General features: G+C 32.6%; 2 protein-coding genes and 3 pseudogenes across 2 annotated transcripts in view; all 5 read left to right on the top strand.

Annotated features, from left to right (window-relative positions):
* The window catches only part of LOC108724458 (mevalonate kinase-like), a 4,063-nt gene extending 3,094 nt beyond the window's left edge, over positions 1-969 (top strand). Inside the window, 1 exon segment of the mRNA XM_018450837.1 lies at positions 715-969. Within this exon segment, the coding sequence (XP_018306339.1) occupies positions 715-969 (255 nt within the window).
* Positions 970-5,265: 4,296 nt separating this feature from the next.
* LOC108724445 (mevalonate kinase-like) lies at positions 5,266-5,818 on the top strand (annotated as a pseudogene).
* Positions 5,819-13,033: 7,215 nt separating this feature from the next.
* LOC108724444 (mevalonate kinase-like) lies at positions 13,034-14,397 on the top strand (annotated as a pseudogene).
* A 769-nt stretch (positions 14,398-15,166) lies between these two features.
* Positions 15,167-19,181, top strand: LOC108724443 (mevalonate kinase-like). The gene is made up of 3 exons (XM_018450820.1): positions 15,167-16,025; positions 16,281-16,520; positions 19,070-19,181. Exons 1-3 carry the CDS (start codon positions 15,202-15,204, stop codon positions 19,179-19,181), a joined length of 1,176 nt encoding a protein of 391 aa, XP_018306322.1. The 5' UTR covers positions 15,167-15,201.
* Positions 19,182-21,261: 2,080 nt separating this feature from the next.
* On the top strand, positions 21,262-22,602 carry LOC108724442 (mevalonate kinase-like; annotated as a pseudogene).
* The last annotated feature ends 3,716 nt before the right edge of the window (positions 22,603-26,318 follow it).

Below are 26,318 nucleotides of genomic sequence, written 5' to 3'. Positions count from 1 at the left end.
ATAAAACGACCACAATAGCCAACATTACATCATACTTTCCAAGAAAGTATAGAAAGTATAGAAAATATATGTAGAAGCCATAGAAATACAAAAACACCCTACAATCTAAATAGAGATAATGGCTACAATATAAATAAAATATGGAAGACCATCTTCCCGGCTATTGAAAACCGGCCGAATTCCTCTCCCCCCCTTGACTCACAATTTTCTTCTCCCCCCCTCCTCCCCCCACACAAGCAGCGTAATATAAAAGGAACGACCCGGGGGAACAGCTTAGTATCAGGCTGCTCCTCGCCCTGATAAAGTGAACTGCAAGGTTCACGAAACGTTGGCATTCCAAGAATGGATCTAAACACGGAGAAAACCCGCGAAACGCAAGATTGTCACATAGGTAACACCCGTGAAAGCCTCAAGAATATTATTGGTAAGTCTTATTATCCGACCTTTGGTATACCTACTTTTTTTTTTGGTATAATTTTATTACGCGACGTATACTTGTGGTGATTATCTCTTATGCGTCGTCTATAATTTGCGAAGTAAGCTTGATTTAAGAAATAAGAGTAAAAAATTGACCAATCACAGTCGCGATTGTGAAAAGAATAATCGACTGTGATTGGTTAATTTCTTACTCTTACTTCTTAAATCAAGCTTACTACTGTATTGTAGAGATTCCCGTACGAACGCTGGAAACTTTAATTATTTTTTACTTTGCAGGATATTATTCACATGAATCAAGGACTACTAAAAGCATTAGGCATGTCGCATCCAAACTTGGACATTATTTGCGCAATTGCTCGAAGTTTTTCACTCGCGGGGAAACTTGCGAGTAGAGGTGGAGGTGGATATGCTTTCATTTTGTTAGCGGATAGCACAGATGAAAACATCCAAGATCTTATCACGACATTCGAGGCGCATAATTTCCCTACTAAGATAGTCACTTTGAATTGCAGCGGAATAAGAGTTGAATAACGATTAAATTAACAATTTAATGGGCAAATAAATATGAGCAACGTACTATTAAAATGACTTAATTACAACAAGTATGCAGAGAAACAGATATATGTTGTAGAATTTTATATAATATATTCTTTGTATTAATGGATTATAGGAATATTAAAAACACAAATATGTGAAGATTATATAATAAGATAATAACAAAATATAAACTTTAGCTAATAATATGTGACAATACCAGAACGTTTGATTATAAATTGTTTTGAATTATTTATTGTATATGACATTTATTATAAATTATATGTTATGTTATACTTATATATTACCATATAAATTTTTCTATCTTTTTATTTGCTATTGTCAGGGCTAGGTAATTTACTGGTATTTAAAATGCCAAATATAAGTACTTAAAAAAATGTATTTAAAATGCACACAAAATGTTTTTCGAATCCACTTTATATGTAAAATGGGTAAATAGATATTTTTATTTAAATAGTTTTCAAATACAGAATGGTTTTCCTTACATACATTTTAATATACATTTTTTTAAGTATTTTACATTTAGCATTTTAAATAGAATTACATTTTAAATGGCATTTTAAATACCAGCCCTGGCTATTGTGAATGTATGCGTATGTCTACATATATAAATGACATTTAATTTAACCTGTGTTCTTTAGTAGATAGGCCTAACAATGTCAAAAATTGTGTTTATATATGTACTTCCTGTGTATCAGAGTAGCCTGTTATACTAATGCTACGAAAAAGACATCGTTATTTTTAGCCCGCATTCCTTCAACTATCACTCTAAAAAATATTGCAACATTGCATGTTAAAGATGATAGATCAACCTAACGATTACTAAACTTCTCATTATTAAATTTTTATCGCAATCGTGAATTCATTTAAAGAAGAGCTTTTGCTGCTTAAGTCGTAAGTAATAATGTCATTCTCAAATTTAAATATAAAAATAAATTACGTGTTAATTTTTTCTCATTAAAGTAATCTGATTAACTTCATGATAAAGTTTTTTATAATAATCGGAAATATGTAATCTAGATGCATGCATAGAAAGAAATAAAGAAAATTCATGTGTTTCGTTTATATTGATAAAGATGAAAAATAAAAAATGAAAAAAGTTGAGAAATCAATTCTTGTATCTTATTAGATTTATTGTGCACGATATTAATAAATTAAAGAGTTACTTTTGACGTTTGTATCACGAAAGAGTGATAAATATTATTTATGGACAATATTTTCATTCCGATATATCTAGAGAGTAACACTTTCTACACACACACACACACACACACACACACGCGCGCGCGCGCGCGCACAATCTATTATTTAACGTTACATCAATTTGCCGGATACTCGAAATTTTTTTCTGTGAAAAACATGTACAAGTTTAATGTGTCCGTGCCGGCAGGGTGTTCTTAAGCGGAGATCCCGTAAGATATGACAAAAATTCCATTGCATCCAGTTTAAGCATGCGTACTACGTTGGCATTCACTTCGCTACCTGTATTCGCTGTTCAGACAGATTTTATCAAAATAAATTTTCCAATATCATGTTACGTGTAAAGATACTTCTAGAAACATATCTCGTATATTTTACTGTGGCGAGAATTTCAAATACAAATTTACTGATGTTCAGTTTCCTAAAGAAATAAAAAAGTTTGTCAACTTGTTAAAGGAATACATCGGTATATACGAATGTAGTAATCATGCACATCAGTTAAGTTTACAAGCATTCTTTTTTCTTCTCTTTCTTATAGGTAACGAAATAAACATTACTATGACATCATCGTGAAAATATCGACGGAATTGGCGATCGGAGAGAGGCTGAGTAATTCCACAGCCTTCGCGGCAAGTCTTGTGGCATGCTTTTATCGTTGGTCATTTTTGCAAAAAGGGCTTGTCTTCTACGAATTTAACAGTGAACATCTAGTTGTGAATCTCTGATATGTAATTTTTCAATCATAATCGACTCTGTCGTATCTGTGTATGATTCGATACACATATTCGATTATGAATTAGCAATTATGTTCACTCGTGTACCGAGCATGAAGATCTTGCTGGTTTTCCCGAATATTAGCTAGATAATCATAGCCGAGCAAGTTGAGCAAATGAAGATAATGAAGCAATATCCATTTGTTAAATTTATCCTGAATAGTATCAAGGCTATATTTAAAATGTCTACTGAAATTTTTGGAGACATTGAAAATATACGGAATTTAAATGAGACTGACATCATACTTCGTTCAAATATCCATTTTATTTGAGCTGCTTTAAAAAATTATCGGTAAGCCTCATTCTGAGAACTTTAATATTATATTTTTATTATGATATGACAATAGATACATACATAATAATACAGGATGTCTCAAAAATAAGGTAGGAGCCGCATAAATGGTATAAGACTTTTTTGTTCCCCTTGACCCTTTCTTCGCCCCCATTATAGCTCCTACCCTATTTTTGAGACACCCTGTATATCTCTTGGGCGAGGTTCCACCAATGTAAGATTAAATTTAATCCAGATTCAATTTACTTTTTATCTTTTCCTAATACTAAAACTCCAACAGCACAAACGTTGCAGTAATATTGCTGCAATATTGTAGCAATATTACACATTGCAGCAATGTTGCAGCAATATTACACATTGCAGCAATGTTGCAGCAATATTGCTGCACGTTTTGTGATATCGAGAAAATTTAAAAAGATAAACAGTAATTTAAACCGAGATTAAAGTTAATCTTACTCACTACTGATGGCCTTAGGGATTCTTATATATAATATAATCTGTCGGAAATCTTAGTCATCTCTTGTAACATTTGCAGACTCTCGTCCACGTAAATAAAGGATTACTATGTGCACTGGGCATGTCAAAAGCTAGACATTATTTGCGCAATTGCGTGGGATTTTTCAATTGGAGGGAAGATCACTAATAGCGGTGGAGGTGGATACGCATTCATTCTAGTGTTATCAAATAGCACAGACGAATTCATTCAAGAACTTATCAAGACATTTGAGTCGCATAATTTCCTTGCACAAATAGCCAGTTTGAATTGCAATGAATTGAGCATTGAATAGCATGTTGGAATCAATAACTTACTTGTAATATCAGTAGTTAAATATAAACAAAAATAACTCATGCTAAGGATGCACGTTGTTAAGAAAAATAGAATTTTATATAATATAATAATTCTGTACGCGCGCGTTAACGGATTAAATATATAAATTGTAGTGTAAAGGCTTCGGACGCACGTACGAAATACAAGAGATCCAATTTCGACTCTCAGCCGAGGTAATATTTTTCGCAATAAATTTATTTATAGTTTTTCAGTACATTAACATCTTTCTAATAAGATGCCAGATTAAGCATCAAATTATTAAATTGCTTATTAATTAAATTTGTGATATTACTATAGTAGTTTAATTGCGTTTATAAGTTCGAAAAATCATTTCGGCGCACAGTTGAAATAAACATATTTAATATATAAATTCATCAATACATAGAAATTATTTAAAAGCATTGAAGATCCAGCTTCGACCGGTATAGGCTTCTAGTTTATCAAATGTGTTCTCATATGTACGATCTAAAATAAGATTCTTATTGTATATAAATTGTATTTACATTTGTATATGTTCTGATTGTTTGTGTGATTTGAGTTTATTAAACTAAATTGTCCTTACAAAGGAGAAATCGTTTCTTCTTATAAACATTATAAACGATCTGAAAATATATTGTCCTTAGTTCTACATATACTAAAGAAGACGACAGATCAATCTGAAAATTGGTAAATTTCTAATTGCTAAATTTTAGTCGTTATCTTCGATTTATATCAAGACAAAGCTCTTACTGTTATGTTAAAAATAATATTCTCATAATATATATAAATACACTATAACGTTTCCAATTTCAATAACGAAGAATATGTAATCCAGGATTGTACATAAAAGAAGTGAAGATAAATGGCATTGTGTCTTGTTGACACCATTAGATCAAAAGGGTAAGCCGAGAAACTGATCTGATTGTGAGTTGAACTTTATTAGATCTTTTTAACGCATGGATCGCAGAGAATCGATAACGAATTGGTAATCAATTACAATTGTCACAGTCCGCGATTCATTAATTGATGTACAACAAGAGTAATATGTATTAAGTTATATTTGTAGACGATATTCTTGTTTTGATAAATAGAATTCATATTTACAGGATACACGGATTTTGTATCTGACATTTTACGATTCATCAATCGTCACTGCGCCTGTTCTTCGGATAATAAATAAATTTTTCGTCGTGAAGGTCATGTAGACGTTCAACATGTCTGCACCGGGCACATTGCTTTTATGCGGAGAACGTAATAAAACTTGTGTAGCAGCCGGCTTAGACATGCGTACCGTACTTACATACTCTTCGTTTTCTAAAAGTAGTTCGAAGAGATTTTATCGAAATAAATTTCTCCAGTATCTAATTACACATGAAGATACCTTTACGCATATTTCTCTTACATTTTTATAATAAAAATTACGATTACACAGATAAATGTTATATGTTGCTTAGGACAGTAAAAAACTTTATTACCTTCTTGACGGGCTTTCCCGGAAATTACGAATCCAGCAACCACGCACATCAATTAAGCTTACAAGCTTTCTTTTTTCTTTTCATTTCTATTAGCTACAAAAAAGGCATTATAAAATCATCTTGCAGCTACAAAAAAGGCGTTATAAAATCATCTTTCATTGTGAAACTATCAACGGAATTGCCGATCGGTGAAGGTCTGGGCAGTTCGACATCGTTTGTGGTATGTCTCGCGGCGTTGGTCTCTCCTGCAGAAAGGAAAAGTCCGCTACAGATTTAACTGTAATGATCTCAAACATATCTCGAAATATGCGATAATTTGTGAAAATATTGTATACAATTCCTCAACTAAAATCGACTTCGTAATATTCCACGTATAGCAAGATAAAGGTATTCAAAGGGGATACACTGAAGTCAAATGATTTTTCTGAGCATGAAGATCCTGCTGGTTTTTTCGAATGTTAGCCAGAAAATCGATCGAAGCATGGAAATAAAAGTGATAGAGCATTTATTTTCTTCCGTTGATTTTGTTCTAGATAGTATCGAGACTATATCGAAAAAGTTTATTCGAACGCTTCGGAAGATTGACACAAAAACACATCCTTAAAACAGCGTGAGATCGTTGAAACTAATTCAGTTCGTCTGATAAACTATTATAAAGTATTAGTGGTAAGTCTCTCTCATTCTACGAATTTTAATATAATTTAATACATTTGTTTGTAATTATCTCTTAGAGTTATCGTGATTATCTTTCCCGTATATGTAGCTATACACTGAATACTACAACTTTAATCGTCTTCTAACGTACTTTACAGGATCATTCACATGAATCAGGGACTACTAAGAGCATTAGGCACGTCACATCCAAGCCTAGACATTATTTGCGGAATTGCACGGGATTTTTCACTCGGAGGAAAAATCGCCGCCACCGGCGGAGGTGGATACGCATTCATTTTGCTGCTACCAAACAACTCAGATGAATACATCCAAGATCTGATCAAGATCTTTGAGTCACGTAATTTCTCTACCGAGACAGCCAGTTTAAATTGTAGCGGATTAAGAATTGAATAACATTGAAATCAATAATTTAGTATGAGTAGTTAAATATGGACAATGAACACAAAAAGCTCATGCTAAGAATTTATGACGCATGTTACGTAGAAAAGTTTTATATAATACATTTTGTACGCATTAATGGATTAAGTATTGAAATATGCACTTCTTGAGTTAGATAAGATAACGGGATATTAATAAAATAATATATATTTATTTCTAAAAATATGAAAATAAAAGATGTAATAAAATATTCAATAATTATATATATATTATATATATATATATATATATATTATGTACACTGCCGGTCAAAAATCTTTGGACACCATGCATACTTATGGTATAAGGATTAAGACAAACATGAATATTCAAAACGAAAGGAAATATTATATTTATTTATAAAGTATAAGAAACAAAACAAAACATTATCATTTGAGACCCTTACGATTAGAAAAATCAAACCTTCTTTTCATTAAAAAAAGCCACTTTTAGCCCTTAACACATTTTTGACTATTCTAGGCATCCTGTTGATTAGATTTTGCAAAATAATTGGCTGTAATTGCTTCCAAGAGGCTTCTAATATATTCTAGAGGCTTTTCTGAGAGGGCTTTCTTGAGAGGTTGGACACTGGTTCCTCACTTTACGGTCAAGTTCTTTCCATAGAAGTTCGATTGGGTTTAGATCAGGTGATTTTGGTGGCCATTCCATTAATTTTAGTATATTCTCTTCTTTTTTCTTTATATCAAGAAATTCTTGTAAAGATTTGAAGTGTGTTTCGGATCATTATCTTGCTGCATAATGAATTCCCAGCCGATCAGTTTTTTTCCTGCAGGAATTGCGTGATGAACAATGATTTTGTGGTATTCTTTCTGATCGAGATTTCCATTGATTCTATACAGAGCACTCACTAGTAGTAGGAAAATGCCCCCAAAACTATTACGGATCCTCCACCATTTTTGACAGTTGGTGTAATGCAGTTGGGCATTATCTTTTCGTTCGCCGAGCGTCGTACGTATACTTCTTTTGCTGCCAAATGTCTCAAATTTGGACTCATCCGTCCATAACACTTTTTTAAAATCTTCTACAGTCCAATTCTTGTGTTTCTGCGCCCATTGCAATCTTTTCTTTTTATTTACTGGACGAAGAAGTGGTTTCCGTACAGCAACTCTATCAAAGAGACCAGCTGATCTAAGTCTCCTTTTGATAGTTGCTACAGATATCTGCTTGTCATGACCTAAGTTGAAATCTGCTTGAATTATAGGAGCAGTTTGCCATCTATCTCATTTGGAGAGTAGCATGATGAACTTATCTTCAGCTTTCATAGTCACCCGTGGCCTCCCACTTTCGTGGTCGATCTTTGTTGATTCCAATTTCATGAAAACGCTTGATGGTGTATGCAACAGTGGACCTGGGGATCTTCAGTTTTGAAGCAATATTACGAATAGAAAGACCATCATTGTTATAGTATGCATTGATTACGGCCCTCGTCTCTCGGTCCACATTTGTTCGCAATCGTGGAGTCATCTCTTATAAAAAATTCACACAAACATTTTCTTTTCAATTCAATAAAAAATAAAAACTTGTATTAATACTAGAGCACCACATACCTTGTTATCAAATCCTTGTCTCTCAACTTTCTACAATTGTTTTCACGTTACGATGACACAAAAGAACCATAGCGGAAATATTTGCAAACACACTGACAAAGATACAGCGCCAAGCAGAATGGAAATTGAAATCACTGTTGTCAACTAAATGCTTATTTTTAGAAGATTACAAAGATGGTTTGATTTTTTCCAAGGGTTCGTAAGAGTCAAATAATAATGTTTTGTTTTGTTTCTTATAAATATTTGATAAGAAACAAAACAAAATTTAAAGTTTAAATATTTATAAGTATAAATATTTATACTTTATAAATAAATATAATGTTTTCTTTGGTTTAGATCGAATATTCATGTTTGTCGTAAACATTTTTATCCTTATACCGTAAGTATGCATGGTGTCCAAAGATTTTTGACCAGCAGTGTACATATATATGTAATAAGCGTAATGTAATAAATGATTTACATGTACAATACTAGTAGATCTGATATCACTATTACATACTTTATTATAAGCAAATATTTTATATTATTTTATTACAATTCCATTATCTTATCTTATATTAGATGCGAAACTGATTAATTTTTATAACAATAAACTCATAAGATGATTCGTATTCGTCACGTTAATAAATATAACATAAAATTATATGAAAGATGACAATGACATTTATTGTAATTGCTGCTCTTTGATAAATAGTTTGAGTCATATTGAGTATTGTATTTACGTTTGTGTTTATGTTTTATCTTTTTGTATGTATAACTATGGTATGAATTCGGGTGAAGCGGCTACTATTATTATCCCACCGCTGTCACCAGTTTGTTACGTATTTATAATAGTAACCATTCATATATTTTCGCGTTTTGGATTACTGTGTTAGGGTGCAGCGGTTCTTGTTACTATCCACCGTTGTCACCAGTTTTGTATAAACGTATAAATTTACGTATATATATAACTATGGTATGAATTCGAGTGAAGCGGCTACTATTATTATCCCACCGCTGTCATCAGTTTTGTTACGAATAACTATGTTCAATTACTGAGTTTCGCGTTCGCGGAATGTCGCCTATTTATCTTACGACCCGCGGGTTGGCATAGAATCCTTGCGTCATATGGTACATCGCGTTGCTGCCGAGCGCGGATTTGGGAGAAAGAGTGACGGTTCGACGCGGTGCGCGGGCGGGATATAGGATTGGAAGAGTGGCAGATTGTTATTAGAGTGGGGGAGGTATGATCAGAGTAGGGGCGAGTCTCAGGTCGAGCGGCAAACCATGAGACTGCTACCGCCGGCGTATCGCATGCTACAGAAGTCTCTCATGTTATTTGATCAATTATAATTAATTTGGAAATTTAAATTAATGACTGCTGTTTTTTTGGAACGGAATGAAACATTTACGAATTATGCGTCAATTATAATTAATTTGGAAATTTAAATTAATTATTATTATTATTATTCCTTTGAAATGGAATTTGGCATCTTTTCTTATCAGTGTGAGATAAAGTAATTATTTGATAGAAATATTTAAGAATTTATATGTCGAATTCGCCATTGTTAATGCTTCAGCAAATAATTGAAATTGTAATAATATCCAACATGATTAGCGTTCATTTAGCAAAGAAATTAATGATGGATCCGAGCAACTTAAGCCGTTTCATCATTTCATACCCTTCGGGAGAGGATGGAGGAATGGATTGAACGAAAGTTGAATATGACGCTAAGTATATTTCTAATGCGTTTTTATTGATTATGTATCCGGATGGTACCCTCGTGACCTTATAATGCACCGAAACGTCCGAGGATAGGAGATACGAGGAGTGGCCCACGAATGGTCGGGGCCTGTCTGGCCGCGCGGTTTCCTTTTTTAGTCATTCTACGACAAATGTTTTTGTTTAAATTTTCCGGCGCGGTTGTTTGAGTAATTAAATTAGAGAAATAGTAGTAGAAATTAATTGTAGAGGAAGATAATCGGGAGAGGAAGAATTGAGCAGCTCCTACAAGCGCAGTCAATTCGGCAAGGAAATAGACTATGCAGCTCCTACAAGCGCAGTTAGTCTAGAGGAAAGGAGGAGGAAGAACTGAGCAACTCCTACAAGCGCAGCCAGTTCAGGGAAGGAAGGTAGGCTAAGCAGCTCCTACAAGCGTAGTTAGCCGAAGAGAAAAGGAAGAACTGAGCAGCTCCTACAAGTGCAATCAATCTGAAGAGTATAGGAGAAGGGGGAACCTTGAAGAATTAACACATGAATACTTTTTGAAAAATTCGTTGTAATTTGCGAAGTCTCTTCTGCGAGATATTCCTCGGTCTGGTCCTTTAATCGGATCGATCGAAAATGACGAATGACACGGAGCTCGATTTTCGCCCCGTTTGTATAGGCGCCAATCGGTGGCGCTCGCGAGTTGAGGGGGAAGGGGAAGCTCAAATTTCCAGAATTGGTAATACGCGACAAATTTTGGAAATGATTTTCATATTGAAATATCGGTTATATCGGACTGAAATTCGGCACAGTTGCCACGAATTCATTTCGGAACTGAGGAATCAAATCAGTTTCGCGTTAATCAACGGAATTTCAAAGTAATTAACAAATTAAATTTTGGGCCTCTCTCCGTGTCCGCGCTACTCCTTCCCCGGCTCTCGATTGGTCGGCGCTCGCTAACGCGACAATCTCGCGTTAACTCGTCTGTTACAGACCAATTAAGGCGGTCACGATGGCCAAAAGATAATAAATTAAACAAAAAGAATATTTTAAACATAACGCGAGACTTCAAAATTGACAGTATTCTTGGTTAGAGCGGCTAAAATCCCATTAAGGATTCGCAGCGACGAGCGACACGCGTATCGCGGGCCGTGATTGGTGCGCGATAGCTTATTTTTATTCCGAAAGATTACACAGCCACACAAAAAAAATTTTTTTTCTGATCTTGGGGTCTGATCGTGTTTACTGTATGTTTTTGGGGTCGCTGAATCCGAATCCGAGGTCTATTTAACCCCATCACACACACACATCAGGATTTTGTCATAATGTAAGTCAACTCCAATAATCACGTATGTCAGACTTTTATCTTGATAAGTACGTTATTTTAATTTATAACCGCATAACTCTGGTCATTGCACCTTTCTTTGCAACAATTTTTCTTTTGTCTCAAGCACCTGAAACATACTGTTGTGTCCTAGAAACACCTTCACCCGAAAAATGTCTATTTTTACGTTTACTCATGTAATGTGAGTTTTTCAAACATTGTACCGTCGGCATTGGCGTTACCCGATGTACATACACCGCGGGGAGGTTGCACGATCGGGTTTTGTACATCATGTAGCCCTTAAAAGGGCTGTTTGGAAAGCTGGGGATAAAAGGAATATATTACTTTAATTGTTCTCTTTTTTCGAGCTGTATCGAGTTCTTTATAAGTAAACGTACACTGAAAAAAAGATTGGCTGCTGCAGCAAATTAGATGGTAAAATATGGCATAGCATTTTTAATTGGCTGCAGCAGCCAATTTTTGGTTGCGTTAGCCTATCCGCAATGTCAGTATAGGATTTCGATAGGCTAACACAACCAAAAATTGACTGATATAACCAATTAAAAATGCTATGCCATATTTTACCATCTAATTTGCTGCAGCAGCCAATCTTTTTTTTCAGTGTAAAAATAGACACTTTTCGGGTGAAGGTGTTTTTAGGACACAACAGTATGTTTCAGGTGCTTGAGACAAAAGAAAAATTATTGCAAAGAAAGGTGCAATGACCAGAGTTATGCGGTTATAAATTAAAATAACGTACTTATCAAGATAAAAGTCTGACATATGTGATTATTGGAATTGACTTACATTATGGCAAAATTCTGATGTGATGGGGTTAAACAGACCTCGGATTCGGATTCAGCGACCCAAAAAACATACAGTAAACATGGTCAGACCCCAAGATCAGAAAAAAAATTTTTGTTGTGTGGCTGTGTTATAGGCGTTGAGATGTCTCGATCAGATTAATTCTTTCTAAATCTCGTGTAAGATGATAATGACATGTCATTCTCAACATATGGGAACGATTCCATAACTCCGCACGGAGTTATCCTTGTTGCAATACATCGGCACGCGGCACGCGCCTCGCGAGTGCTTTGATTGGCTAGCGCTACGCGACACACGGTGGTCACGCGGTGTCGGCATGACGGAACAATACTACGCAGAATAAATCCTTTTCGCTAGGAATATCTTCAATTAATCAATAGAAATATTTTAGATAGATGATGTGAATCTAAATAAGCAAAAATAAATTAGCGCGAAACAAAAAGACAAAAGAGAAGAAAATTTATATTTCTACGGAAGGCAGGACGTAACAATGTCATTTATCGAATTACATTATCCTTACAAAAAAGAAATCATTCTTAATTTCAATAGCTCCGTTCAGCAAAGAAAGAAGTTTTGCAACTATTGTAAAATACTCGAATATGGTTGATTTATACCTTTAGATTTTACCAGTAAAGAACTAAAAGGACGAGACGAATCATATTAAAGAATTTTATAACAGTTGCAAAGCTGCTTTTTCTGCTGAATGCAGCCAATAATAAATGCAGATTTGTACAAAAAATGAATATAATTTGCGGTATATTCTGACAATATTAACAAATACAAGCCGAAAAGCTGAGCAGAGTTGAATTTTATTAGATTTCTTTCACGCATGGATCATAAAAATTCGATAATGAATTGATAATATGAATTACATTTGTGGCAGTCAGTTTTTCATTGATGTACAACAAATGCATCATCTAAGTACTTGTGGACGATCTTCTTGCTTTAATAAACATGGTTCATATCTACAGGATTCACGAGTTACGTGTATGATTTTTACGATCTGTCACTCCACATTACACCTATTCTTTAGATAACAAATTTTTCATCGTGAAAGTATACAAGTTTAACTTGTCCGCACCGGGCATGATGCTTATATACCGAGAACTCATAAGACGTAACAAAAGCAATATAGCAGACATGCGTATCACACTCACGTTCTCTTCGTTTCCTCCAGCAGTAATTCGAATTGGTTTCATCGAAATAGATTTCTCCAATATCTAGTTACACATGGAAATACCTTTTTTTATACACTTGTTTGGCGAAAATTACAATGACACATTTTCTCGTGTTATGTTGCATGAAATATTAAAAAATTTTATCACTTCTATGAAGGATTATGACGGCACATACGAAACCTAGAAATCTGGCTCATTAATTAAGTTTATTGCATTTTTTTTCATTCTCGACCTTATAAGCTTTAAGAAGATATCAATATATTATCATCTTTTATTATGAAACTATCTACGGAATTGCCGATCGGTTCAGGCAGTTTGCGGTATATCTCGCGGCGCACTTTTAGCGTAAACCCTTCTACAGAGAGGGACTGTCCTCTACGCATTCGGCAAACAAGATCTTCTGAAGATCTCGAATTATGCTCAGGATTGTGATTGTGTTATATACAATTTCTCGACTAAGATCGGTATCATAATATCCACGTACGGCAAGATAAAAATATTTGACGGAGAGGAAATAAGTACGCCGAGACATCAAAGTCTTTTTCCAATTTGCCAGACCTGAAAATCCTGCTAGTCTTTTCGAACGTTAACCATAAAATGAAAATCGAGTCGCTAGCAAAAAGAGTATGAAAATTGAAGAATCGAAGAATCCATCTTTGTTAATCGATTTCATCCTGAATAGTATCGAAGCAATATCAACTACGTTTATTCACATGCTTGATATTATTGACATAGAAACATATAATTGTTTAAAAGAAAATAACATCCAGTAATATAATAGATAATTATAAAATACTGATAAGTCTTATTATTCGAACTTCGGTATACCTACTTTGGTATAATTTTATTACGCGATGTACTTGTGATGATTGTCTCTTAGAGATTCCCGTACACACATTGGAAACTTTAATTATTTTTCAAAGTACCTTGCAGGATATTATTCAAATGAATCAAGGACTACTAAAAGAATTAGGCATGTCGCATCCAAACTTGGACATTATTTGCGCAGTTGCTCGAGATTTTTTATTCGCGGGGAAGTTTGCGAGTGAAGGTGGATACGCTTTCATTTTGTTATCGGATAGCACAGATGAAAATATTGAAGATCTTATCACGACGTTTGAGACGCATAATTTCCCTACTAAGATAGCCACTCTAAATTACAACGGATTGGGAATTGAATAGCATGTTGGAACCAATAATTTGTTTGAAATATCAGTAGTTAAATATAAACAATAAACAACTCATGTTAAGGCCGTACATTGGGAAGAAAAAAAGAATTTTATATAATAATTCTGTACGCGCGCGTTAACGGATTAAATATATAATTTGTATTTATTTTTGTATATGTTCTGATTGTTTGTACAATTTGAGCTTATTAAACTTAACTGTCCTTACAGAGGAGAAATCGTTTCTTGTTATAAACATTATAAACACTCTGAAAAGATATTGTCTTTAGTTCTACATATACTAAAGATGACGATAGATCAATCTGAATACTGGTAAATTTCTAATCGCCAAATTTTAGTCGTTATATTCGATTTATATTAAGACAAGGCACTTACTATTATGTTAAAAGGAATATTCTCATATTATGTATAACGTTTTCAATTTCAATATTGAAGAATATATAATCCAGGGTTGCATAAAAGTGAAGATAAATGGCGTTGTCTTACTGACATCATTAGATCAAAAGCCGAGAGACTGATCTGATTGTAAGTTGAATCTTGTTAGATCTTTTAAACGCATGGATCGCAGAGAATCGATAACGAATTGGTAATGAATTACAATTGTCGCAGTCCGCGATTCATTAATTGATGTACAACAAGAATAATATGTATTAAGTTAATTTGTGGACGATTTTTTTGCTTTGATAAATAGAATTCATATTTACAGGATACACGGATTTTGTATCTGACTTTTTACGATCCATCAATCGACGTTACGTCTGTTCTTCGAATAATAAATCAATTTTTCGTCGTGAAGGTCATGTATAGATTCAAGGTGTCTGCACCGGGCACGATGCTTTTATGCGGACAACGTAACAAAACTTGTGTAGCAGCCGGCTTAGACATGCGTACCGTACTTACATTCTCTTCGTTTCCTACAAAAGTAGTTCGAAGAGATTTTATTGAAATAAATTTCTCCAGTATCCAATTACACATGAAGATACCTTTACGCATATTTCTCTTATATTTTTATAATAAAAATTACGATTACGCAGATAAACGTTGTATGTTGCTTAGGACAGTAAAAAACTTTATTACCTTCTTGACGGGCTTTCCCGGCAATTACGAACCCAGCAACCACGCACATCAGTTAAGCTTACAAGCTTTTTTTTTTCTTCTCGTTTCTATTAGCTACAAAAAAGGCATCATTATAAAATCATCTTTCATTGTGATACTATCAACGGAATTGCCGATCGGTGAGGGTCTGGGCAGTTCGGCATCGTTTGTGGTATGTCTCGCGGCATGTTTTTGGCGTTGGTCCCTCCTGCAGAAAGGAAAAGTCCGCTACAGATTTAAGTCTAAAGATCTCATATATATCTCGGAATATGCTTACATTTGTGATAATATTGTATTCAATTCCTCAACTATAATCGACATCATAATATCCACGTATGGCATGATAAAAGTATTCAAAGGGGATACACTGAGGTCAAATGATTTTCCTGACGTACCGAGCATGAAGATCCTGCTGGTCTTTTCGAACGTTAGCCAGAAAATCGATCGAAGCATGGAAACAAAAGTGAAAGAGCATTCATGTTCTTCTGTTGATTTTATTCTAAATAGTATGGAGACTATATCGATAAAGTTTATTCGAACGCTTCATAAGATTGACGCAAAAACACATTCCTTAAAACAGCGTGAGATCGTTGAAACTAATTCAGTTCGTCTGATAAACTATTATAAAGTATTAGTGGTAAGTCTCTCTCATTCTACGAATTTTAATATAATTTAATACATTTGTTTGTAATTATCTCTTAGAGTTATCGTGATTATCTTTCCCGTATATGTAGCTATACACTGAATACTACAACTTTAATCGTCTTCTAACGTACTTTACAGGATCATTCACATGAATCAGGGACTACTAAGAGCATTAGGCACGTCACATCCAAGCCTAGACATTATTTGCGGAATTGCACGGGATTTTTCACTCGGAGGAAAAATCGCCGCCACCGGCGGAGGTGGATACGCATTCATTTTGCTGCTGCCAAACAACTCAGATGAATACATCCAAGATCTGATCAAGATGTTTGAGTCGCATAATTTCCCTGCCAAGATAGCCAATTTGAATTGTAGCGGATTAAGAATTGAATAACATGTTGAAATCTATAATTTAGTATGACTAGTTAAATATGAACAACGAATAAAAGAAAAGCTCATGCTAAGAATTTATGACGCATGTTACGTAGAAAAGTTTTATATAGTACGTTTTATACTCATTAATGAATTAAGTATTGAAATACGCACTTCTTCAGTTAGATAAGAGATAACGGAATATTAATAAAATAATATATTTATTCCTAAAAATATGAAAATAAAATATATCATAATTATTGTAATAAAATTGTAATAAAATATGCAAAAATTATATAAATATTATATATATTATATAGATATATATATAATAAGCATAATATAATACATGATTTACATGTACAATAATACTAGATTTGGTATCGCTATTACATACTTTATTATAAGCAAATATTTTATATTATTTTATTACAATTCTATTATCTTATCTTATATTAGATGCGATATTGATTGATTTCTATAACAATAAACTCATAAGATTCGTATCGGTCACGTTAATAAATATAACATAAAATTATATGAAAGATGACAATGACATTTACTGTAATTGCTGCTCTTTGATAGATAATTTGAAGCATATACAGTCGTATTGTATTTACGTTTCTGTTTATGTTTTATCTGTTTGTATGTCATTTATCAAATTACATTGTCCTTACAAAAAAGAAATCGTTTTTAATTTCAATGGCTCCGTTCAGCAGAGAAAGCAGCTTTGCAACTATTGTAAAATACTTGAATATGGTTGATTTATATCTTTAGATCCAGTAAAGAACTAATAGGGCGAGACGAATCATATTAAAGAATTTTATAACAGTTGTAAAGCTGCTTTTTCTGCTGAATGCAGCCAATAATAAATGCAGATTTGTACAAAAAAGAATATAATTTGCGGTATATTCTGACAATTTTAGCAAATACAAGCCTAAAAGCTGAGCAAAGTTGAATTTCATTAAATCTCTTTCACGCATGGATCGTAAAAAATCGATAATGAAATGATAAAATGAATTATATTTGTCGCAGTCAGTGTTTCTCATTAATGTACAACGAAAGTAATTTAGTTAGTATTTTTGATTAATGTACAACGAATGTATCATACTAAGTACTTGTGGATTTTCTTGCTTTAATAAACATGATTCATATCTACAGGATTCACGAGTTACATGTATAATTTTTACGATCTCTGTCATTCGACATTGTACCTGTTCTTTGGATAACAAATTTTCCGTCGTGAAAGGCATGTACAAGTTTAACTTGTCCGCACCGAGCACGATGGTTTTATACGGAGAACTCATAAAACGTAACAAAAGCTATATAGTAGCCAACTTAGACATGCGTACCACATTCACGTTCTCTTCGTTTCCTCCAGCAGTAGTTCGAACAGGTTTCTTCGAAATATATTTCTCCAGTATCCAGTTACACATGAAAGTACCTTTACGCGAATTTTTCATACACTTCTTTGGCGAAAATTACAATGACACATTTTCTCGTGTTACGTTGCATGAAATATTAAAAAATTTTATCACTTACATGAAGGATTATATTATACGAAACCTAGCAATCTAGCTCATCAATTAAGTTTTTTGCATTCTTTTTCCTCTCGTCCATAACTTTATGAAGATATCAACATATTATCATGTTTTATTGCGAACCTATGTACGGAATTACCGATCGGTATGGGCAATTCGGCATCGTTCGCGGTATATCTCGCATTCTCGCTGCGTTGATCCCTACTGCAAAAAGGGACCATCCTCTACGAATTCAGCAAACAAGATCTCCTGGTGATCTCGAATTATGCTCAGGATTGTGATTCTGTTATATACAATTCCTCGACTAAGATCGGTATTATAATATCCACACTGAGAAAAAAATGCTGTTGATTCAATTAAAGTCTACATTACGGGCTGTCACTAGCATAAGTGATTAATTTATGTATATTTTTATTGACATAAAGACATAAATTATTATTTCAATAATCAAGGCCTTTATGTCAATAAAAATATATATGAATTAATTACTTATGTTAGTGACAGCCCGTAATGTAGATTTTAATTGAATCAACCGCATTTTTTTCTCAGTGCACGTACGGCAAGATAAAAATATTTGACGGAGGGGAAATAAGTATGCCGATATCAAAGCCTTTTTCCAATTTACCATACCTGAAAATCCTGCTAGTCTTCTCGAATGTTAACCATAAAATAAAAATCGAGATGCTAAGCAAGAAGAGTATGAAAATTCAAGCGTTGAAGAATCTATCTTTGTTAATCGATTTCATCCTGAATAGTATGGAATAATATAAACTAAGATTATTAACATGCTTGATATTATTGACATGGAAACATATAATTGTTTAAAAGAAGATAATAATAGTCCATCCACTAATATAATAGATAATTATAAAACACTGATAAGTCTTATTATCCGAACTTCGGTATACCTACTTTGGTATAATTTTATTACGCGACATACTTGTGGTGATTGTCTCTTAGAGATTCCCGTACATACACGCTGGAAACTTTAAACATTTTTTAAAGTACCTTGCAAGATATTATTCACATGAATCAAGGACTACTAAAAGCATTAAGCATGTGGCATCCAAACTTGGATATTATTCCGCAATTGCTCGAAGTTTTTCATTCGCGGAGAAGCTTGTGAATGGAGATAGATACGCTTTCATTTTGTTATCGGATAGCACAGATGAAAACATTAAAGATCTTATCACGACATTCGAGACGCATAATTTCCCTACTAAGATAGCCACTCTGAATTACAACGGATTGAGAATTGAATAGCATGTTGGAATCAATAACTTATTCGTAATATCAGTAGTTAAATATATAGTTTTTAAAAAGCCGCTTTTTTCAAATTGCTGGAAAAAAATTGGAAAAATTGCAGTTTTTTTCTGAAAAATTAATTTTTTGAAAAAATTGCTGTTTTTGTTGTGTAAAAGACACAATAAGTAACTTCTAAATTCCTTTATAAAATTAATGCGATCTATGAAATTATGTAGCATTATTTTTAATAAAATTTTTTAGTTATTTTTCTATTTTTATAGTAAAAATATCTATCTAATCTAATCTAATTTTCCTTTAGTACATGGCAAAGCTTAAGTAAACAGATTTTTAGCTCTAGTTTGTCATACTCCCGTTTAATGAACTCCTGAAGTGTCTCTTTGTAGTTTTTTTTTTAAATTTTGTTACAAAGTCAGTTTAAATCCAAACATCATGTTTATATAATAATATATTATCATATAAACATGATATTTAGACTCTATATTTTTAATTCTTACTTAATCATCAATGGTGCAATAGTGTATGTTTTATATGTTTTAATGAATACGTTCCCTATAAACGCATAATATTATTTAATATTTTAAGCATATTCTAAGAATATGCTTAAAATATTAAATAATATTATGCGCTTATAGGGTTATGCGACCTCAATCTTTTATACAATTTCAAAATTTCTGTTAACTTATCCCACTGTGTACCCTCAATTATTTTCTTTACGGAAAAAAACCGAGAAACAAACGTCGTAGGTTTTACGAGTACGCGCGAATTTTTCCAAAATGAATTTTTCAACCCTTAGGGAAAAAAACGAAAAATCCGTGCAAAATTGGAAATGGATTTTTTTCCGATCCTTTAAAACTATAGTTAAATATAAACAATGAATAACTCATGTTAAGAACGCACGCTGTGAAGAAAAATAGAATTTTACATAATAAAATTTTATGTAATAAAATCTGTACGCGCGCTTTAATGGATTAAATATATAAGTTGCATTTACATTTGTATGTGTTCTGATTGTTTGTGTGATTTGAATTTATTAAACTGACCTGTCCTTACAGAGGAGAAATCATTTCTTGTTAGAAACATTAGAAACACTCTGAAAAGATATTGTCCTTAGTTCTACATATACTAAAAAAGACGACAGATCAATCTTAATACTGGTAAATTTCTAATCACTAAATTTTAGTCGTTATCTTCGATTTATATCAAGACAAAGTTTATACTGTTACGTTAAAAAGAATATTCTCATATTATGTATAAATACATACTCTAACGTTTTCAATTTCAATATTGTAGAATATGTAATCCAGGGTTGTATATAAAAGAAGTGAAAATAAATAGCGTTGTCTTGCCGACACCATTAGGTCAAAAGAGTAAACCGAGAAACTGATCTGATTGTTAATTCAATTTTATTAGATCTTTTTAACGCATGGATCGCAGCGAGAGGGTAACCACTGAATGAAATCGTGGGACAGAGTCCTCAAAATCATTATAAAATTCATATGAAATGTCCATCTGTAATCCGATAATTACATATGCAACCACGAGAAATCATTTATATTAAATATAGTATAAGTATAATATTAAATAAAATCGTAGATTTTACCAAATTACTTCATACATAGTGAAAAAAATTATTTGTAATCAGATGAAATCATATGAAATCTTGTAATCTGGGACAATATTTCATCTAGTGGTTACTCCCTCGGATCGCAGAGACTCGATAACGAATTGGTAATAAATTACAATTGTCGCAGTCAACGATTCATTAATTGATGTACAACAAGAATAATATGTATTAAGTTATATTTGTGGACGATTTCCTTGTTTTGATAAATTGAATTTATATTTACAGGACACGGATTTTATGTCTGACTTTTTACGATCTATCAATCGACATTACGCCTGTTCTTCGGATAATAAATAAATTTTTCGTCGTAAAGGTCATGTAGAGGTTCAAGGTGTCTACACCGGGCACAATGGTTTTATGCGGAGAACGTAACAAAACTTGTGTAGCAACCGGCTTAGACATGCATACCGTACTTACATTCTCTTCGTTTCCTACAGAAGAAGTTTGAAAAGATTTTATTGAAATAAATTTCTCCAGTGTTCAATTACACATGAAGATATTTTTCCGCATATTTCTCATACATTTTTATAATAAAAAATTCAATCACACATTGAATCGTTTGAAGTTGTTTAAGAGAGTGAAAAAATTTATTACCTTCTTGACGAGCTTTCCCAACAATCATGCACATCAATTAAGCTCACAAGCTTTTTTCTTTCTTCTCGTTTCTATTAGCTACAAAAAAGGCATCATTATAAAATCATCTTTCATTGTGAAACTATCAACGGAATTGCTCGGTGATGGTCTGGGCAATTCGGCCTCGTTTGTAGTATGTCTCGCATCATACGTCATTTTTGGCGTCATTTTTGGCGTCATTTTTAGCGTTGGTCCCTCCTGCAGAAAGGAAAAGTCCGCTACAGATTTCGGTCTAAAGATCTCCTACATATCTCAAAATATGCTTACATTTGTGAGGATATTATATAAAATTCCTCAACTGTAATCGACATCGTAATATCCACGTATGACGTGATAAGAGTATTCAAAGGGGACTGAGGTCAAATGATTTTCCTGATGTGCCAAGCATGAATATCCTGCTGGTCTTTTCGAATGTTAGCCAGAAAAGCGCGCGAAGCATGGAAATAAAAGTGATAGAGCATTTATTTTCTTCCGTTGATTTTGTTCTAGATAGTATCGAGACTATATCGAAAAAGTTTATTCGAACGCTTCGGAAGATTGACACAAAAACACATCCTTAAAACAGCGTGAGATCGTTGAAACTAATTCAGTTCGTCTGATAAACTATTATAAAGTATTAGTGGTAAGTCTCTCTCATTCTACGAATTTTAATATAATTTAATACATTTGTTTGTAATTATCTCTTAGAGTTATCGTGATTATCTTTCCCGTATATGTAGCTATACACTGAATACTACAACTTTAATCGTCTTCTAACGTACTTTACAGGATCATTCACATGAATCAGGGACTACTAAGAGCATTAGGCACGTCACATCCAAGCCTAGACATTATTTGCGGAATTGCACGGGATTTTTCACTCGGAGGAAAAATCGCCGCCACCGGCGGAGGTGGATACGCATTCATTTTGTTGCTGCCAAACAACTCAGATAAATATATCCAAGGTCTGATCAAGATGATTGAGTCGCATAATTTCCCTGCCAAGATAGCCAGTTTAAATTGTAGCGGATTAAGAATTGAATAACATGTTGAAATCTATAATTTAGTATGACTAGTTAAATATGAACAATGAATAAGAAAAGCTCATGCTAAGAATTTATGACGCATGTTACGTAGAAAAGTTTTCTATAATACATTTTGTACGCATCAATGGACTAATTGTAAGTATAAAAATCTGCGTTTATTGAGTTAGATACAATAACAGAATAATAATAAGATAACATATTTATTTCTAAAAATATGTAATAAAATATACAATAATTATATATATTATATATATATTATATGTACATGTATAGGTAATAAATATAATATAATAAATGATTTACACAATGTACAATAATAATAGATCTGATATCGTTATTACATACTTTATTATAAGCAAATATTTTATATTATTTTATTACAATTCTATTATCTTATCTTATGTTAGATGCGAAACTGATTAATTTTTATAACAACACGAAGAGAAATCTGTTACGATTTTGGCACGAATAGCCTATACTACTATCGCATGATATATTTCAGTGCGCTAATAGCGCTATCGTTTTATCGGTTTATGCATGAAATCGTGTAATCATAGCACGAGGAATCTCTATGAAAAAAGAGAATAAGATGCGCGCACTGGTCGTAACAGCTTTTTACGACAACCACATGAGCGCAACAACTTTTTGGTAAGTACTTTTTATCTAGAGAACATAATTTATTGGTCCGTATAACATATACCGACTTAACTGTATGTTATTCTTAATAGTCCTTCCTCTAAAAAATACGAAAGTAACAATGTATACAATGTATACATTGTTACTTTCAATATGTGTTATATAATATGTGTTATACGTGTTCAATATGTGTTATACAATATGTGTTATACGAACCAATTATGTTCTCTAGATAATTAAAAAGTACTTACCAAAAAGTTGTGACGAAAGGTTTCGTATATCCTGACATTGCAGAACAGTCGTTGACAATTTTTGATAAAAAATAGCGTTATTTACAAACATGTATAGAATAGAAAAATATTGATAAACATATTTCCGATATGAGAGAAATACATATATTATGCATTTTATTTAGGAGAATACAAGAATGAGAAATACATGTACATATATATTATTGTTTTTTTTAAATTATAATATTCTATTCATTTACTAAAACTATATAAGTAAATATAATTTTTATATACATTTATATTGTACTTTGTTGCTATCAACTCATCTGTGTTTTTAACGATGTATAAGCACGGTGGCAATCTCGGGATTAACTGAACGTTCATTAGTATTTCCGGCTTGTTATTTGAATTTATAGTGTATGCGTGGTAATAATGATTAAAAAATAATGTATCAAATTCAGAAAAAATAATGTATCAAATACCAGAAAATAAATATTTTTGCAATCGAAAAGTTCTTTTATAATTCCAAACTGGGGACTCTCATCGGTAAATCTTGTGACAAAAATCGTTCCTATAGAAAATTTATGACCTAAAATTTGTACGTATTTCAAAGTTGGTATAGGTATTTCTTTATTTACGTTAGGAACTAATTGTCTGAAATCGATTTGTACGTTTGTATTATTGTTTTATTCAAATAGAACATTATCAGTTACACTAGAAGACATTTCCTTTCTGTAACACAGCTGCAATTGATGCCGAATAGCAATAGTGTAAGGAGCACAAATTTGTGCTGCAAGTTGTTCCGATAGCTATCTCTTTTAATTTTCGGATTTTTCTTTCGAACATCATCGATGAAAAGTGAATAACAGGGCCATTCAAGAGCATTATTTTGATATAATGAAGCCAAATATGCATTTTTGGTTTCAATTTACCAAAAAGTGATAAATACAAAAAGTAATGTTTCTGAAGGAGTTCTTGCAGATTGATTATTTCATCTCTATTCAATTTTGAAGATGTTATAACACCAATTATTTTCCTGATACATTGATATAATTCCCAATGCTTATTTCCCACAGGAATTAAATCACCAATCAGTTCTAAATATCCTAAATAGCTAGACAAAGCATTTCTGATGCTGTTTAACTTTTAATTTCTGACCTCCCTGCTTACTTTGTGTGAAATAAAGAGGTCTCAGTTTATTAGATTTTTCAATGTCATTGTACGGGAAGGCTTCAATTCTATTATTTATAATACCCAATGATAATATTTTTTCCCGTATCATGGTTTCCAGGACTTTTGCAACTGTATAAGTTGCAATCCCTTCTGAAAAATCATGCATCATATCAACAGCTTTATTTTCTGTTATGGAAATTTTGCATTTTATTAAACAGCTTTCTCTTATACCTGTGATTGGAAAATCATTTTTTAGCAAGTCATTTTCATAAGACTGAAATGTTCGGATAAGTTTTCTATCTTCTACGATCATGTTTTGACATTGAACATTAGTAGCAGAGCAAATTCTGCAATAACGAATTACTAAAAAAACTTTTCGAAAATCCGCATATACTATTCAGTCCTAAATTATCCCCTAAAACTAAGACGCACTGAAAGTAAACTATCAAATCCTTTACTACAGATTAATACAGATATTTATACCCTTTTCACAACACACACACACACACACACACACACACACACACACACACACACAACAGATAAAATATTCAATTCATCGATAGTTTTTTTAAATACTTTTTCATTCCCAAACTTCTTCAAATATTTGAATGAAAAATCAACGAAACAAAAATATTTTCTAGTTTAGCGACCAAGTAAGGAGGTAAACAGGTAAGAGACGCATATATGCCTTTTAATTTTTGCTCGCCCGCGTAACTTCCTAGAGCATTTCCAACTTTGAATTCGTCGAAGTAAAGGAAAAGAGGAAAAACGTTTTTGTCAATATATTTCGTAGCATATTTTTTCAACCACAGATCATTTTGGATGAAATTTGCTAAACATGTCTTATCTGTAGATAATTCATTAATATATTCTTTCATTTGATTGAATACTTCCGGTAGCTAGAGAACAGTTTTTAATGTTTCTTTCAAAGGAACATGAACTGCATGTATCGGTTTCATCTCGATTTTCACATTTTTGTTATCTTTGTTTGCGTAAATAGCCTCTTTTCCAATTTCAAATCTTCTGGTTCTATAAATAAACTTTTGTTTTTATAAATATGAAATCTGGAATGTGTTCCGTGGAAAACTTATTAAATATGTTTTTACTATTTTCTAAAATAAATTGTGCTCTATAATAAAAAGTTGGATCTGCTATAGGTTTCAAGTCACGTTCTATATTCTTTTGGAGAAAAGGAATAAAAATTTCTGAAAAGAAGTTATTGAATGTATTAATTACATCATTTACAGCTTTACGCGAAAGTAGTGGATTATTATGTAAATTAAGGGTAAATTTCAACATTTCTGTATCTATTTTTTCTTGACATATATTTTCTATTATATTATCAAATTGACTTGAAAAATCCATTTGTAACTGAGAAAATACTGTAAATATAAAAGAAACTTATAGCAGTATCTCTGCTCGGTATTTGAACAATAAATCAACTATAATTTTAACTGACACCTAGCAGTACTAGTAAACAACAAAAATGGAATATATTAAACTCGCTGAAAAATACTTATCTAGAATTCCAATGAACAACGTTTAATAGATTAATAAATTATATAAAGTTTTTGTAAACGCTCAATAAGTATAGTTACTCCATTATATGGCTGTTTAACTTCGAAATCGTAAACAGTTTTTTCCAGAAACTGCCATAGATTAGATTTTTTCAA

This window comes from Mycetomoellerius zeteki, unplaced genomic scaffold (assembly GCF_001594055.1).
Source record: "Mycetomoellerius zeteki isolate Tzet28-1 unplaced genomic scaffold, Tzet1.0 scaffold3, whole genome shotgun sequence".
Lineage (NCBI taxonomy): Eukaryota > Metazoa > Arthropoda > Insecta > Hymenoptera > Formicidae > Mycetomoellerius > Mycetomoellerius zeteki.
This window is presented reverse-complemented; position numbering and strand designations above follow the sequence as displayed.